The 17,789-nt window shown below is 37.0% G+C and overlaps 1 protein-coding gene and 1 long non-coding RNA gene across 9 annotated transcripts in view; one reads left to right on the top strand and one right to left on the bottom strand.

The window, feature by feature from the left end:
* Nucleotides 1–12,715, top strand: part of METTL25 (methyltransferase like 25) — a 113,778-nt gene extending 101,063 nt beyond the window's left edge. For 3 of the 8 annotated variants that reach the window (XM_044941877.2, XM_044941879.2, XM_044941878.2), the window contains 3 exons: nt 6,037–6,111; nt 6,680–6,751; nt 8,267–8,594. In XM_044941877.2, coding sequence (XP_044797812.1) covers nt 6,037–6,111; nt 6,680–6,751; nt 8,267–8,359 — 240 coding nt within the window. In that variant the 3' untranslated portion in view covers nt 8,360–8,594. Of the gene's footprint in view, nt 1–6,036; nt 6,112–6,679; nt 6,752–8,266; nt 8,595–12,655 lie in introns of those variants that run through there. The other 5 variants (XM_025284389.3, XM_025284390.3, XM_025284388.3 and 2 more) reach the window with 5 other exon arrangements.
* Nucleotides 1–17,789, bottom strand: part of LOC102413674 — a 51,600-nt gene that overhangs the window by 29,015 nt on the left and 4,796 nt on the right. The gene's annotated exons all lie outside the window — the stretch shown is intronic.

The raw sequence follows: 17,789 nt of genomic DNA, 5'->3' as shown, positions 1-17,789 counted from the left end.
AAAATGGTGGAGTACAGGCAGCCCTCTTATCTGTGGGTTGTACATCTGTGGATACTGAGGACTGACTGCTTATAAATGATCTACAGTAAATGAGGTCCTCTGACCCTAAAGAAACACTGAATTCCTGATACAATTTAAATATATAGGTAGCCTGTCATCTTTGGTGATGACATGTGCATTATTCCCATAAATATTTCCTGCTGCTTTTTGCAACCATTATAGTAACACAGGGCTTCTCTGGTGGCTCAGACAGTAAAGAATCTGCCTACAATGCAGGAGGCCTGGGTTCTGTCCCTGGGTTTGGAAGATCCCCTGGAGAAGGGAACGACTACCCACTCTAGTATTCTTTTCTGGAGAATTCCATGGACAGAGGAGCCTGGCAGGCTACAGTCCATGGTGTCAGAAAGAGTCAGACACAACTGAGCAACTAAGCACACACACATAATAACACAGGGATACCTCAGATTGTGGGTTCTTTTCTGAAGCACTGCAATAAAGTGAGTATTTCAATAAACCAAGTCACATGAAGTTTTTGGTTTCCAAGTGCATATAGAAGTTGTGTTCACACCATACTATAGTCTGTTATGTGTGCAATAGCATTGTGTTTAAAAAGCAATGCACATGCCTTACTCAAAAATATTTTATTGCTGAAAACTACTATCCATCATCTGAGCCTTCAGCCAGTCATAATCTCCTCCTGGTGGCGAGTCTTGCCTCAGTTGATGGCCGCTGACTGATGGCGGTGGTGGTTGCTGAAGTTGGGGTGGCTGTGGCAGGTTCTTAAAATAAGACAACAGTAAAGTTGGCTGACTCTTCCTTTCACAAATGATTTCTCTAAGCATGCAGTGCTTTTTGATAGCCTTTTACCCACAGAAGAGCTTTCAAAATTGGAGTCAAGTGTCTCAAACTTTGCTTTATCAACTAAATTTGTGTAATATTATAAATCCTTTGTTGTCATTTCAACAATCATCACAGCATCTTCACCAGGAGTAAATCCCATCTCGAGAAAGCACTTCCTTGCTCATGCATAAGAAACAACTCATCTGTAAAAGCTTTATCATGAGGGTACAGCAATTCAGTCTGTATTTAGGCTCCACTTCTAATTCTTGTTCTCTTTCTATTTCTACCATATCTGCAGTTACTTCCTCCACTCAAGTTTGAATGCCTCAAAACCATCTATGAGAGTTGGAATCATCTTCCTCCAGGCTCCTGTTAATGTTGTTATTTTGACATGCTTCCATGAATCATGAATGTTCTTACATCTAGAATAGTGAATACTTTCCAGAATGTTTTCAATTTACTTTGCCCAGGTCCATCAGATGAATCACTATTTATGGCAGCTATACCCTTACAAAATGTATTTCTTAAATAATAAGACTTGAAAGTCGAAATTACTGCTTGATCTATGGGCTGCAGAATGGATGTTATGTTAGCAGCCATGAAAATAGCATTTTAGTCTTGTGCATCTCCATGAGAGCTCTTGAGTGACCAGGTGCTTTGTCAGTGAGTAGTAATATTTTGCAAAGAATTTTTTTTCTGAGCAGTAGATCTCAACAATAGTCTTAAAATATTCAGTGAACCATGCTGTAAACAGATAACATCCAGACTCTGTTGTTCCATTTACAGAGCACAAGCAGAATAGATTTAGCATAACTCTTGAGGATCCTTTTCTGGTGTCACTTTTCTGGTGGCTCAGACAGTAAAGCATCTGCCTGCAGTGTGGGAGACCTGGGTTCGATCCCTGGGTTGGGAAGATCCCCTGGAGAAGGAAATGGCAACCCACTCCAGTACTCTTGCCTGGAAAATTCCATGGACTGAGGAGCCTGGTAGGCTACAGTCCATGGGGTCACAAAGAGTTGGACACGACTGAGCGACTTCACTTTCTTTCCTTCTTTCTTTCTTTCTTTCTTTCTTTTCTTGAGGACCCTAGGATTTTGGAGACAGTAAATGAGGTTGGCTTCAAAGTCCCCAGCTATATTAGCCCCTATCTGACAAGAGATTTCAGCCTGTCCTTTGAAGCTTTAAAGCCAGACATTGAATTCTCCTCTTTAGCTACGAAATTGCTAGATGGCATCTTCTTCTAGTAGAAGGATGTTTCATTTACACTGAAAATCTGTTGTTTGTTGTAATTATCTTAGCTAGATCTTCTGGATAACTTACTATAGCTTCTGCATCAGTACTTGTTGCTTCATCTTGCTCTTTCATGTTGTAGAGATGGCTTCTCTCCTTAAACCTCATGAATCTGCCTCTGCTAGCTTCAGACTTTTATTCTGCAGCTTCCTCATCTTTCTCAACCTTCATAGAATTGAAGAAAGTTATGGCCTTGCTCTGGTTTAGACTTTGGCTTAAGGGAATGTTGTGGTTGGTTTTATCTTCTATCCAGACCACTACAGCTTTCTCAGTCAGCAGTAAGACTTTCATTTTCATATCATTCATGTGTTCCATGGAATAGCTCTTTTAACTGAAGTTTTCCTTTGTGTTCTCAACGTGGTGCCACATCCACCCACCTTGAGTTCTAGCCAGGGGTGTATCAGCAGCCTCAGTCCTGCCATCTATTGATGAAAAGAAGGTCAGTTGCTAACCTGTCTTCTGATCAGGTAGTGCGTGGGGAGAATCTCTGAACAATTGTGTATCTCTTATCCATTCATCTGGCCCATTCCCCATGGAGTTGAAATATGGTCCACCTTTGCTTATCTGAGCCCCCATATATAGATCTATAAAAATACAATTTTAATAAATAATGTAGGAAAAGAGACAAATCAGCCAAGGCAAGGGGAGAAGGGGGCTACAGAGGATGAGATGGTTGGATGGCATCACCAACTCAATGGACATGAGTTTGAGCAAACTCTGGGAGATGGTGAAGGACAGGGAAGCCTGGGTTGCTGCAGGTCATGGGGTCACGAAGAGTCGGACATGACGTAGCAACTGAATAACAACATCAGCCAAGTTCTCAAGATCCATATCAACAGTGATAGATCATACTGATAGTAAATACCCTGGATATGATATGAGGAATATGATACTTGACATCTGTAGTCTTCCTCTCAAAATCTATAGCACCAGTCTAATTATGAGGAAAACTGTTCCCAGTGATGGAATATCATACAAAATGCTTGACTAGGGCTCCTGAGTAATGTCAAGGTCATCAAAAACTAGGCAAGTCTGTCAAAACCAACAGGACTATTGGAGTTTAAAATGCAAAAAAAAAAAAAAAATTGTAAGAAAAGTAAGGGAAAAAAACCTAAAGCCCCTCGATGTGACCTCTCATTTGCTGTCTCTCACCTGGTTTCTCTTTAGGACTGGGTATCTCCCTAAACCTAAACCACAGACCACTGAGCTAGGGCCCCATTACACAGCTTAGCTAATATTAATCCCTTTCTCTGGAGTCTCGGAGATGGGCAGTAAGGAGCAATGGAATTCATGACCAAAGCCCCCAGCTGGCATTCAATGTGCACTTCAACTTGTAAGTTTCCATGGATGTTCTTGCCTACACCAAGCACCTCCTCAACTATGACACCTTCTTTATCTCTAGGATGTTTGCCCTGTCTTGGCTCTTACTGGGTTTAACTATGGTAATGTCATCAGTAAAATGAGACCATGCATATATGTATGTTACAGATTCATCCTAGAACTAAATAGTGTCTTCATAAAATTTCCATAGATTCTCTGATCTAATCTTATGAGACTGATAGTTGAGCATCTTATTGGAAAAGTTGATTAAAGCATGATATCATACCTTAAACACTGAATTTTTCACTTAGAAACATTAATATAAGTGTATCCACCAAGCATTTGGTATAAGAATAAGGCCATTTATTTTGTTTTTTGCACACAGCTTTGCATATAGTTTCTCTAGTTAGATTTCTACCTTAACTTCTATCCATCAAACATCTATAATGCATAGTTTATAGTATCCAGTTTTGGATCATTCCATTTTTTTTTTTAATAGGAAAGTAAAGATGATAGTCTCATCTTTTCTCTTCAAAATTACACAAAAGCAACAAATGGAAAGAGAAACAGAAATACAAATTCCTTTTTGACAAAATCAAAAAACCTATTAAATCTCAAACCATGTGTATTATGAAGTTCAGTGAAGGTAAAGAGGGATACAGAGTGATCTCAAGAGAAATTGCCTAGGCTTGCAGATCACCAGCACAACCAACAGTACAGTTCAGAGAATACTGTGGAACCCAAGGAATCACATTGAAAAACCATGTTTGTAGGAAGCAGTATGCTGTTGAGGCAGGACTGAAAAAAAGGTGGTGAGCTCTGAGTTGTTTTGTAACTGCTAATCTCACATGACAGGACAGAAGTAAAGACTAAAGGCTGCAATTCAAACACACTCATAATTTTTTGAGGTGAGTGTTGCTGGCTTGAAGTTCAGGCCTAGACTTAGTCCAATATACTCTACTGTAAAAGTTTGATTCAGGAGATACTCATTCAATTCGAAGATGAGCAAAAAAAAAAGGGGGCTGAAGAGAAAACCATAATCTTGGGTTCTGTACCAAAGGGAAGATATTAATATTGTCTGGAAGGCCACACTAGAAATTGGATGAGACAAAGCCTTACTTTTCACTGTTAGTTACCCTTTTGTATTTTTTTTTTATTCAAAAGAAATTTCATGTAATAGAAAAAGAATGGGATCTTTGAAAAAATATTTATACATTTGCAAGGAGATCTGAATACAAATCCTTTCAGATTTTAGACTCTTTTTATTCAGTCTGTCATTTGTCTTGACCACATATGCATGGATACATGCCACGTCGCTTCAGTCATGCCTGACTCTTTGCAACCCTATGGACCATAACCCACCAGGCTCCTCCGCCCATGGTATTCTCCAAGCAAGAATACTGGAGTGGGTTGTGATGCCCTCCTCCAGGTGATCTTCCCAACCCAGGGGTCCAACCTGCTTGTCTTATGACCCCTGCATTGGCAGGCAGGTTCTTTACCACTAGTGACACCTGGGAAACCCCTTGATCATATATAAATTGACAGCAATTTCTTCTGGTGACTTTCCTTTATCAAGCCTTTCACAAAGGCATTCAACATATAAAGAAACTTTTCCTTTTGCATCTATATTTTATTGATTTTTTAATATTTATATCATGTCATTATAATGTAACTGTAATAAAAAAGTTTAGGAACAAATACACTTAATGAAGTAGGCATAAAGCTCAACTGGTGAGAACAGAACATGTATTAATAAATTATCTACAAAGTGGCCTACTAACCACAAGGATTCAGTGTACTATGGGTATCATGTTTTAGAGAAAAAACAGAAAGCACTGCTTGTTGATGGATTGGTTAAGTGTTGTTAGAAGAAATTATGTTTAATATGAATGTGTCTTTACTGTATTCCTTTTGCCTTTTCGTTATTCTCTATATTTTTTTAGATATATTGCTTAAATTTTAGTTATATTCAAAAACTGTTTATTGAACTCCTACCTACTGTGTACCCCAAACATAGATACAAGTGAAGGTAAATATTTCATTACTACTTGTTGAAATCAAAGATAATAGGATCTTATTATTGATTTTACTTATGATATACTGACAGAGAAGGCAATGGCACCCCACTCCAGTACTCTTGCCTGGAAAATCCACGGACAGAGGAGCCTGGTAGGCTGCAGTCCATGGGGTCGCTAGGAGTCGGGAACGACCGAGCGACTTCGCTTTCACTTTTCACTTTCCTGCATTGGAGAAGGAAATGGCAACCCACTCCAGTGTTCTTGCCTGGAGAATCCCAGGAACGGCGGAGCCTGGTGGGCTGCCATCTCTGGGGTTGCACAGAGTCGGACACGACTGAAGTGACTTAGCTGCAGCATGATATACTGGATAACCTATATTGATGCAGAAGATTTAAATGAAAGAATTTCGTTAAATTGACTTGCTTCATGAATATCCTTAGAGCTCTTCAGACACATAAGATTGCTTTGAATTATTATGTTTGTTATACTTTAGGGTACATCTGACTAGGGAAAAATATATATTTTTAACTGTTACTAAATCTATTATTGTTGTTGTTTTATCTTGAAGCTGCCAGAAAAAATTATAATGGACTACTACGAGAAATATAAGCCTAGAATGAATGAACTGGAGGCTTTTAATATGGTAAGTCTCAGAATTAAACATATTAAATTGAATATGTTGCTAGACTTGAGCGGGATCCTATTTAATTTTTTTTATGGGGCCAACCAATCTATATTGTTTTTTTCTTAATGTAGAAAAACTGTTTTGGATCATTTCCTATTTTAGGACTATATTAGGCGTCAGTACTGTAATAAAGAGAACACATGGCAGATTTCTCTTAAAGTGTATTAGAAATGCATGGAAAGAAGTTTTAGAGTTCTTTGAACACATATTGGTCTCAATGCAGTTATTTCACAAGCATTCCTTTTAATGAATTTCATTCTTAGTACGCCTTTAAAAGCTTTCTATCACATATGTATGATTGCTTTTGGATTCCAGCCCAAAGTCACTCAAAGGATATTCTTTTCCTTTAACTATTAAAAGAAAAACTTTTGATCTCTGAAGTACTTATTTTCTGAAGATATACAATGGATATTGGAGATTTGGCCTTATGCAAGTTTCTGTAGATGTATTTTCTTAAATGTAAGTGTTAAGTTAGTATTTTTGTTTGTTTTAAAGTACCACTGTGCTATCTTATTCTTTCTTTTAGTTGAAAGTTGTTCTAGCTCCTTGCATAGAGACCTTGATTCTTCTGGATCGACTTTGCTACCTGAAAGAGCAGGTAAATTATGTTAATTTTAAATGCATAACAAGAATCTTTATTAAATCCAGTAATATCTATCTGCTTATAACTACGATAACTTTCTTTCACATAACTAGTAATGTAATTTTTCTTGCTATATTTTCCAAGTTTAAATATTCTTTCCATCTCTTTTGAAACAAAAGCATATGTACAACAGATGTTTCCCAAAAAGGTGCTATAATAAAGTGTACATTCTTTTAATTGTATGGTAATTACTATACAGTAGACAGTGCACACGAGCCGTCATATGTGACATACCGGATAGCCAGGATATCAACACAAAGGATATCATTTATATGTTTCACTTTGTAAGAATCAGCTTTTAATTCATTTTTGAATTTGGGGACATATGTACTCCGCAGTACAGAAATTTCTTTCTAATCATTGCTTCTGTTTTCTCAGTCTTACTTGTTTAATCTATGTTGAATGACTAGAAAAATGATTTTTTGGTTTATCTTTGGGGAAAATGTGTTTTTCAGATTCTAGTCTAAGCTGTAATCAAAATTAGGTTTTTGAACTGTTTAATCCCATTTATAGATTCAGCCTTATGTTTTCACTATAAGCTCTTTAATATTTCTTTTATCATATGAAGAGCTTTACTTCTTTTCAACAAGCTACTTGGAACAAGTGGGTTTTAATAAATGATATTTTTATGGAGAAAAGCAGTTTTTAAATATTTGGATAGTTAGATACTTTGCTAAGCTACTAACTCAAAATCACTGGAAACTTTTGCTGTTCACCTTGGTAGTTCACAGAATCAGGCTTATTTTACTAGGTACTCATCGCTTCCCTTTTCAAAACAATTCCCAGTGACCTAAATAAAATAGGTAGGCATAACAGTATGTACCAAGTTTAACTGGTAATGCAGTGATAGAAAGCCTGCAGTTGTTCATTTGATAATATTTTAAATACTATTACTGTTATAAAAGTAATACATACTTAGTGTTAGGAAATTTTAAGTGAAGAATATCAAAAAGAAAGTTGAAAGTAATTATAATCTCACCTTTCAGCATTAGCTCTTAAATTACTATGTTTTCTAGAGCTTTTAATATATGTATGCTGTGTGTGTATGAGCACATTATTTCTACTTTAATTAGAAATGGAATCAAATTTTAAATACAGCTTCTCATCTACTTTGTTTCATTTGTTTCATTTAGATTTTTTCTATCTCATTAAATACACTGCAGAAGTTGAATGATGTTTCACCATGTAATTTATTTGAGCAATACCCAGTTGTCTCTAGCCACTTTCACTTTTTCACAGTTGTAGCAAGGAGTAGCCTGGTGTTTCACTCCCTACATACATCTTTAATTATTTACTCACCATAAAGTCCCTGAAGATGAAATTCTAAATTAGAATTTAATTCTAAATTAATTTAATTAATTAAATTTGTAATTTTCTTCAACAAAGAGCTCTCATATTCTAGTATATATTCTAACATCTCTCATATCTTCAACAAACAGTTGCCTATTTAAATCACTTATCAATTTACAGGATGATATCATGTGGTCTGCACTTGTGAGGTTGTTTGATCCTGTGAAATCTCCCAGATGTTATGCCATTATTGCCCTGAAGAAGCAGCAATGATTTCAATTGAAGCAAGGTATTAGCTATATCTGTTTGTGGAATCTTTTGCTAATTTTGTTTTTCTAAACATTAATACAATGTTATGTAAATATTTGAAAGACATTGTTATATATCTTAAATAGACAATAAAACAATAGCTAAAGCAGAATGCCTTAATCCATTTTCTATTGTCAAAGCATACATTAATTAAAAAAAATTAAAACTCATGAAAATATTAGAAAAGAATTGACCTACATTTTTGAATTAGTACGTCCCTGCTGCTGCTGCTGCTGCTGCTGCAAAGTCGCTTCAGTCGTGTCCGACTCTATGCGAACCCATACATGGCAGCCCACCAGGCTTCTCCGCCCCTGGAATTTTCCAGGCAAGAGTACTGGAGTGGGTTGCCATTGCCTTCTCCAAGTACGTCCCTAGAACATTATAATCTGGGCCTTGTTTCCTGTTCAATATTAGAGACTTCTGCTATTTACTGCATATCACATTTTGACATTTTACTGACTTAACATATGAAAGGTATAGTTATACTTACAGTAAAACTAGTTGGTCCTGAAGATCATTAGCATTTTCTTTCACATTTTGGAAGGATTTTTCATGTTATCAGGAAGGAAAAAGTCATGCTTAAATAAATACCCAGGAAACAGGCCAGATATTAAAAGTCCTTAATATAAAGAATATTTTATACTCTGTTTTAGTCTAAATTACAAGAGGAAGTATTCTGTGTCCTTAAAGGAATATGCATCTTGTAATTGAGATATTCACCTTAAGGATTCTTTTTTTAAATTAATTAATTTATTTTAATTGGAGGCTAATTACATTATTGTGATGACTCTTGCCATACATTGACATGAATCAGCCACAGGTATATATGTGTCCCCCCATCCTGAACCCCACCCACCCACCTTCCTCCCCACCCCATCCCTCTGTGTTGTCCTAGAACATCGGCTTTGGGTGCCCCGCTTCATACATCGAACTTGCACTGGTCATCTGTTTTACAAATAGTAATATAAATGTTTCAGTGCTCTTCTGTCAAATCATCCCACCCTCGCCTTCTCCCAGAGTCCAAAAGTCTGTTCTTTACTCACTTTAAGGATTCTTGGGGCATTTACCAAAATAAAGGATGAGTTGGCACTTAAGGAATCACCTGGTTCTGTGTAAAAAGTCAAACTAGGAAAAACGAGTGAATCGGGGAAGACAAGTACTCTGCCCAGAGTGGTGCAGAGTCCTTTCATTAGCAGAAAACTTGAAGTTTCTGATTTGCACAGAAGAAGTGGACAGGTAGGGGGAGAAAAGTTTACTTGATTCTCAGCTAGAGACTGCATAAAATTTTTCCAGGAGAAAGAGTAACTGCTTTCTTAAATTTTAGAGTCTATCCACAGGTGAGACCAATTTCTTGCTTTGGGTTGTGATACTGAGTTTGTGCCTAGTATATATGTGAAAAGATCTTGAAGCTGGGAAATAAATGTGAAAAGACCCTGGTGTAGTATATATACTATATATGTGTGTGTGTGTACACATATGTACTTGTGTATATGTATATACACATATATACATATACATAATACATATACATATATATGTATATATGTGAAAAGACCCAGATATAACCAGTATATATTAGAAAAGACGCTGATGCTGGGAAAGATTGAAGGCAGGAGAAAAAGGAGACCACAGAGGACAAGATGGTTGGATGGCATCCCCGACTTGATGGATATGAGTTTGAGCAGGCTCCAGGAGATGGTGAAGGACAGGGAAGCCTGGCGTGCTGCAGTCCATGGGATTGCAAAGGGTCAGACATGACTGAACGACTGAACAACAACAGCAATATATGTGAATGATCAGGTGCTTTGTATACTGAGTAAGATACTGGGAAAATTAGCCATTATTCAAGCTCTTTATGCTGAGTTTTAAATGTGTACAGAAGTAGAGAATAGATTATAATAAATCCCCCTGTACTCATCACAGACTTTAATAATTAGAAGCATGTACCAGTCTTGTTTCATCAGTACACACATGAGCATGCATACATACACACTTGTCACACGTACCTACCATCCATGGAAAATTTTAAGGCAGATCTCAGGCAACTTGTTATTTTACCTAAATACTTTAGTGTATATTTCTAAGTTCAGGATTTTTTTTCCCATAGTAATCTATTACTTGTCCTCATTCACATTTCCATGATTGGCTCCAAATGTCTTTACATATTAATACCTCATTTGGTTCAGTTCAGAATCTAAACAGGGTTCACACGTTTGCATCTGATTGATGTGTGTCTTTAGGTTACTTTTTTATTCTCTTTCCTCATGTTGTTTCTTATATGAGTAGCTTTCTCAGGAGCAGAAAACCTTTCCAGGCTACTTTCTTTCCTTTCATAATTCTACTTCTGTGTAAAATTTTAAACTTTTTTCTAAAGTCCAAATATTTATATAACATTCATTCCAGCTTCCCTGGTGGCTCAGAGGATAAAGCGTCTTCCTGCAATGCAGGAGACCCGGGTTCGATCCCTGGGTTGGGAAGATCCCCTGGAGAAGGAAATGGCAACCCACTCCAGTACTCTTGCCTGGAGAATCCCATGGACAGAGGAGCCTGGCGGGCTACAGTTTATGGGATCACAAAGAGTTGGACACAACTGAGCATGCATTCATACATGATGGAATGCCTACCACGTGTCAGGTATATGTAGGCACTGGCAGTATGGAGACAAACAAGAAATGTCTCTGTCCTCAAAACGTTCAGTGAGGAAGACAATAAAATTACTAATTACAGTAATTAATACTATAATTACTGGACACAGCTAAGAGGATCAGGGCATAGGATTCTTTAGGGCATCTTTAGATCAATACACTTGGGGGCAAGAGGGAATCAGTAATGTTAGTACCATAGTTTGGATTCATGTAAATTAAGTTGTGTACTTGCCTAAGTCACTTAACTATTTGGTGCACTTCAATTTTCTCATCTGCAGAAATATCATAAAAATAGAATTTACTCCAAGTATGTTATGAGGGTTAAAGGAATAAGTATGTGTCATTGAACTCCCCCAAAACATCTCCAGGCACCCTGTTTATCAAGCAAAATTAAGTTTATTAGAATTCTATGCAGTAAAAGGAAACTCCTCCTGGACAGTCTCTGAAGGGGAAGTCAGTGGGGAGGATATTTGAAGGATTTCAAAGTCTGGACTTGAGTAGTTTAAGGTAGCTTTTTTAAGGTGGAGAACAGACAGGGATTTGGGAAAGTTCCTGACCTGATACAAATTTTATGGTTAATATCTATAGCAGGGTGAGGATCTCAAAGCATATCTCGATGATAAGTAAACTGTTGCTTGATAAGTTAACTCTTTGCCAAGGTGAACAGATTGTTTATCTGAGATAAATTGACATATGGGAATTTCCTGAAACAAACAATGAAGTTATTTATTGGTTTATGGTCTTATCTTCCTTGGGCAAAGTTTTCTTGTCACAAATAAATCGTGTTGACACAGGTGGTCCAGGTTCTTAGACTCCATAGCTCTGTCAGATTAGTGCAGATGGTTGCAGTTCTCCTTGTAAAGTACTTAATTCTTGGCACATAATGCATAATATAAAAGCAATAGTTGTGGTTTTTAAATGTCCTAGAGGGAGACAAATGGAAGCTTAACTGTCTTTATAACAGTAATTTTTGTAGGGGAAAAAAAAGTGTTTGTGGGGGGAAAAAAGTGTTTTTAGGGAAAAAACAGTGATTGTATCTATAGGTATAAATGCCTAGAGTTATACAAAAGGCTTTCTATACCACATAAATCTGATTGTTCTTTAATTTGTGTTTCTTGCTACTGTACATAATAATGATAATTATTATTACCCTCTTTAACAAGCATAGTTATTGCAAAGTCTTTGCATGAGTCATGTGGTTTCATTTTTTCCAAGGTGGCTAAGAGCTAAATTGAACGTATTTTTAAATACTTTTAATTTTTTTTTAATTGAAGTATAGTTGGTTTATATATTATATGCTACAGGTATACAAAATAGTGATTAATAATTTTTGGATGTTATACTCTATTTATAATTGTTATAAAGTATTGTCTGTATTTTTCTGCTGTGCCAATCTGATCTCATCACTTCATGGCAAATAGAAGAGGAAAAAGTGGAATCAGTGACACATTTTATTTTCTTGGGCTCTAAAATCTCTGCAGGCAACTGCAGCCACAAATTAAAAGATGCTTGCTCGTTGGTAGGAAAGCTATGACAAACCTAGACAGTATATTAAAAAGCAGTGACATCACTTTGCCAACAAAGATCCATATAATCCAAGCTATTGTTTTTCCAGTAGTCATGCCCAAATGTGAGAGTTGGACCAAAAAGAAAGCTGAACACCGAAGAATTGATGCTTTTGCATTGTGGTGCTGGAGAAGACTCTTGAGAGTCCCTTGGACTGCAAGGAGATCAAACGAGTCAATCCTAAAGGAAGTTAACCCTGAATATTCATTGGAAGGACTGATGCTGAAGCTGAAGCTCCAATACTTTGGCCACCTGATGGAAAGAGCCATCTCATTGGAAAAGACCTTGATGCTGGGAAAGATTGAAAGCAAAAGGAGAAGGTATCAGGAGAGGAGGAGATGGTTAGACAGCATCACCAACATATATGTGTGTGTGTGTATATATATATGTACATACTTATGTTTATATATATAATATTTCTATATGCTTCATTTTTTCCTTTCAGTTTTATTGAGATATAGTTGATATCCAGTACTGTTTAAGGTATACAGCATAATGATTTTCCTTAAATTCATGAAATGTTTACCACATTATTTAGTGAACATCTGCTATTTCATATAGACACAAAATTAGGGAAATAGAAAAAAATGTTTTCCTTGTGATAAAATCTTTCAGGATTTACTCTCTTAAAAACTTTCATATATAACATGCAGCAATGTTAATTGTATTTAAGTTGTGTACTATATTCCCTAGTACAATACTTACTTATCTTATAACTAAGAATTTGTACCTTTTGACTGCCTTCATCCAGTTCCCCCTGCCTTCCCTTGTAACCACAAATCTGCTCTCTTTTTCTATGAGTTGTTTGCTTTTAAAGTGTAATTTATCTACAGTTAACACTATGTCGGTACCTGTTACACAGCATAGTGATTTGATATTTCTGTACCTGTCAAGATGATCACTACAATAACTCCAGTTACAATCTGTCACCATTCAAAGATATTACATAGTTATTTTTTAAATTTAATTTGAAGTATAGTTGATTTACAATGTTGTATTAATTTTTACTGTAGAGCAAAGTGATTGTCATATATATGTCATATATGAATATGCATACACACACTTATATGGGCTTCCCTGGTGGCTCAGCTGGTAAAGAATCCGCTTGCAATGCAGGAGACCTGGGTTCGAACCCTGTGTTGGGAGGATCCCCTGGAGAAGGGAAAGGCTACCCGTACTCCAGTATTCTGGCCTGGAAAATTCCATGGACTGTACAATCCATGGGTTCGCAAAGAGTCGGACACGACTGAGCCACTTTCACTTCACTTCATATATATATATATAAAATATGGATGGTGGTGGTGTAGGTGCTCAGTCATGTCCTGGTCTTTGCAGCCCCATGGACTGGAGCCCAGCAGGCTCTTCTGTCTATGGTATTTTCCAGGCAGAATACTGGAGCAGGTTGCCATTTCCTGCTCCAGGAGATCTTCCCAACCCAGGGATCAAACCCACATCTGCTGAATTGGCAGGTGGGTTCTTTACCACTAGCACCATCTGGGAAGCCCATACGCACATGCATTCTTTTTTATATTCTTTTCCATTTGTGGTTTATCACAGGATATTGAATATAGTTCCCTGTACTGTACACTAGGACCTTATGGTTTATCCATTCTACGTACAATCATTTGCATCTAACCCCGAATTCCCAGTTCATCCCACCTCCCCGCCCCACACTGTACATTTCATAACCGTGACTCATTTGTTTTGCAATTGGAATTTTCTACTTCTTCACCTATCCTCCCCTCCCTAACCTGCTCCCCTCTGGCAATCATCTGTTTGTTGTCCGTAGCTATGAGTCTATTTCTATTTAGTTATGTTTGTTCATTTGTTTTGATATTTAGACTCCAAATATAAGTGAAATCGTTCAGCATTTGTCTTACTCTGTCTGACTTATTTCATCTAGCATAATACCTGCCAAGTCTGTCCATGTTGTTGCAAATGGCAAAATGTCATTCCTTTTTTAGCTAAGTAATATTCCTGTGTGTGTGCATGTGTGCGTGTGTGTGTGTGTCACATCTTCTGTTTCCATCCATCTATTGACAAGCACTTCGGAGAAGGCAATGGCACCCCACTCTAGTACTCTTGCCTGGTAAATCCCATGGACGGAGGAGCCTGGTGAGCTACAGTCCATGGGGTTGCAAAGAGTCAGACATGACTGAGCGACTTCACTTTCCCTTTCCACTTTCATGTATTGGAGAAGGCAATGGCACCTCACTCCAGTACTCTTGCCTGGAAAATCCCATGGACGGAGGAGCCTGGTAGGCTGCAGTCCATGGGGTCGCTAAGAGTCAGACACGACTGAACGACTTCACTTTCACTTTTCACTTTCATGCATTGGAGAAGGAAATGACAACCCACTCCAGTGTTCTTGCCTGGAGAATTCCAAGGATGGGGGAGCCTGGTGGGCTGCCGTCTATGGGGTCGCACAGAGTCGGACACGACTGACATGACTTAGCAGCAGCAGCATTGACAAGCATTTAGGTTGCTTTCATATCTTGGCTATTGGCAGTAATGCTGCAGTGAACACAGGGGTGTATATATCTTTTTAAATTAGTGTTTTTGTTTTCTTCAAATAAATACCCAAGAGTGGAATTGCTGTATCATATGGAAGTTGCATTTTTAATTGCTTAAGGAACATTCATCTGTTTTCCATAGTGGCTGCAGCAGTTTATATCCCCACAAAGTGCACAAGAGTTCCCCTTTCACCACATCCTCACCAACATTTGTTATTTGTGTTCTTTTTGATGATAGTCATTTCTGACAGGTGTGAGGTAGTATCTTATTGTGGTTTTTCTCTGCATTTCTCTGATGATTGGTGATATTGATCATCATCTTTTCATGTTCCTTTTGACTATCTGTATATCTTCTTTGGAAAAACGTCTATTCAGATGCTCTGCCCACTTTTGATTGGGTTGTTTGGGAAGGGTTTTGATGTTGTTATATGAGTTCTTTGTATATTTTTCAATATTAACCCCTTATTGGATATATCATATGCAGATATCCTTTCCCATTCAGTAGGTGAACTTTCCATTTTGTTGAAAATTTCCTTTGCTCTGAAAAAGCCTTTCCATTTGATGTAGTGCCATTCATTTATTTTTGTTTCCTTTACCTAAGGAGACACATCTAAGAAATACTACTAAGATCAGTGTTAAAGAGCTTTCTTCCTTTGTTTTCTTCTAGAATTTTTATGGCTACAGGTCTTACATTTAAGTTTTTAATCTATTTTGAATTTATTTTTGTACATGGTTTGAGAGAGTAGTCCACTTGAATTCTTTTGCATGTAACTGTCCAATTTTCCCAACACCATTTATTGAAGAGTCTGTCTTTTCCTCATTGTATATTCTTGCCTCCTTTGTTGAAGATCAATTATCCATTTAAGTGTGGGTTCATTTCTGGATGCTATTCTATTCCATTGAGCTATGTGTTGGTTTTTGTGCCAGTACCATATTGTTTTGATTACCATACCTTTGTAATATTTGGAATTAGGAAGGATGATGCCTCCAACTTTGTTGTTCTTTCTCAGGACTCTTTTGGCTATTCAGGGATTTTTGTTTTTTCATACAAATTTTACAATTATATTTTTCTAGTTCTGTGAAAAATGCCACTGACATTTTGATAAAGTTCCATATGCTTTATTTTTTAATTAATTAATTCATTTTATTTTTTGGCTGCATCTGGTCTTCGTTGCTTTGCGTGGGCTTTCTCTCGTTGTGGCATGTGGGAGCTGCTCTCCAGTTGCAGTGCATGGGGCTTCTCATTGCGGCGGCTTCTCCTGTTGTGAAGCACAGGCTTTAGGTGCGCAGGCTCGGTAGTTGCAGTTTGTGGGCCCTAGAGCTCACTGGCTCCAGTAGCTGTGGCTCATGGGCTTAGTTGCTCCACAGCATGTGAAATCTTCCAGAAAGAGGGATCAACCCCATGTCCCCTCCATTGGCAGGCAGATTCTTAAATGCTATGCTACAAGGGAAGTCCTCCTGTATGCTTTAAATTTAAGAAGTATACCTTTAAATAACTTTGGAGTCAAAGAAGAAAGTGGAAATGAGAAAATATCTTGAATAATAATGAAAAAATTACAATCTTTGATTACACATAATTGTAACTTTTATTACAAATTACACATCAAAATTCATGAGATAAGTTAAACCATGATATAAGGAAATATCAGTTGTGAATACATATTAGAAAATAAAAGACCAAAAATCAAAAGATTAGTGGAAGGAAAATACACAGAGAGATAATTAACACCTCCAAAGTTGGTTTTTAGATTTAAAAAAAAACTGTCACAACTCTGGCAAGAGTAGTCATTTAAAAAAATAATAAAACATAGGAATATAAAAGGGGACATCACTATAGATCTTACAGAAATTAAAAAGGTAGTAAGAATAATATGAACTGCTTTATGCCAGTACCTTTGAACATTTATATAAAATGGAAATTTTTCTCAAAGAAATGCAATATGCCAAAACTGCCTCAAGAAGAAAAATAAAACATGAATAATCATATAACTGTTATATTGAATCTGCAGTTAATCCTCTATTAATTCCCTACATCTCAACAAAAGTACTTTGTGGATGTTAAATGTAATTGTTACCCACTGTCTTGTTGGTTTACAAGTAAAGGTTGAGGAGAAAGATTTCAAAGCTATTAATAGTTCCTAAATTGAGGAGTTTATAATTTAGTCATTGAAACACATATGTGAGGCATATGGAAGAGTGAAGAGTTAGATAATGACATCCCGGAGGAGACAAAGAAAGTGTCCACATAAACACACAATGCTGTACCATGAACTATGTCCTAGACTGCTGACTTCTGTCCCATTCTTCCTCTTAGCTATAGATTCCTTTAGGTTGTTTCTAAATGTGGTCAGTAGAATGATTTGTTTTCATGGAGGAAAGGACTGTTTAAGAAATAATCTGCTGTGTGAAATATGTGCTCTGGTTAACCTGTGACCAAAGGAACTGAAAGTCTCCAAACCTCCCTGATGATTTGTACTTGGCCAGTGATACTACTGGCTACATGTATGGGAATTTATTAGTTGATGTATTTATCTCAGTGGATTGCCTCATTAAGTTTGCAGGTGTTCTGTCAATGAAAGACCTTTTTTTTTAATTGTACTGTTTTTATTAGAATTTTCCAATGCACAATCCAGAATAAGAAAGTTAACACATTTCAGCACAGAAGAAAGT

Source organism: Bubalus bubalis, chromosome 4 (assembly GCF_019923935.1).
Source record: "Bubalus bubalis isolate 160015118507 breed Murrah chromosome 4, NDDB_SH_1, whole genome shotgun sequence".
NCBI lineage: Eukaryota > Metazoa > Chordata > Mammalia > Artiodactyla > Bovidae > Bubalus > Bubalus bubalis.
Note: the sequence above shows the minus strand (reverse complement) of the source record. Positions and strands in the feature narration are given on the sequence as shown.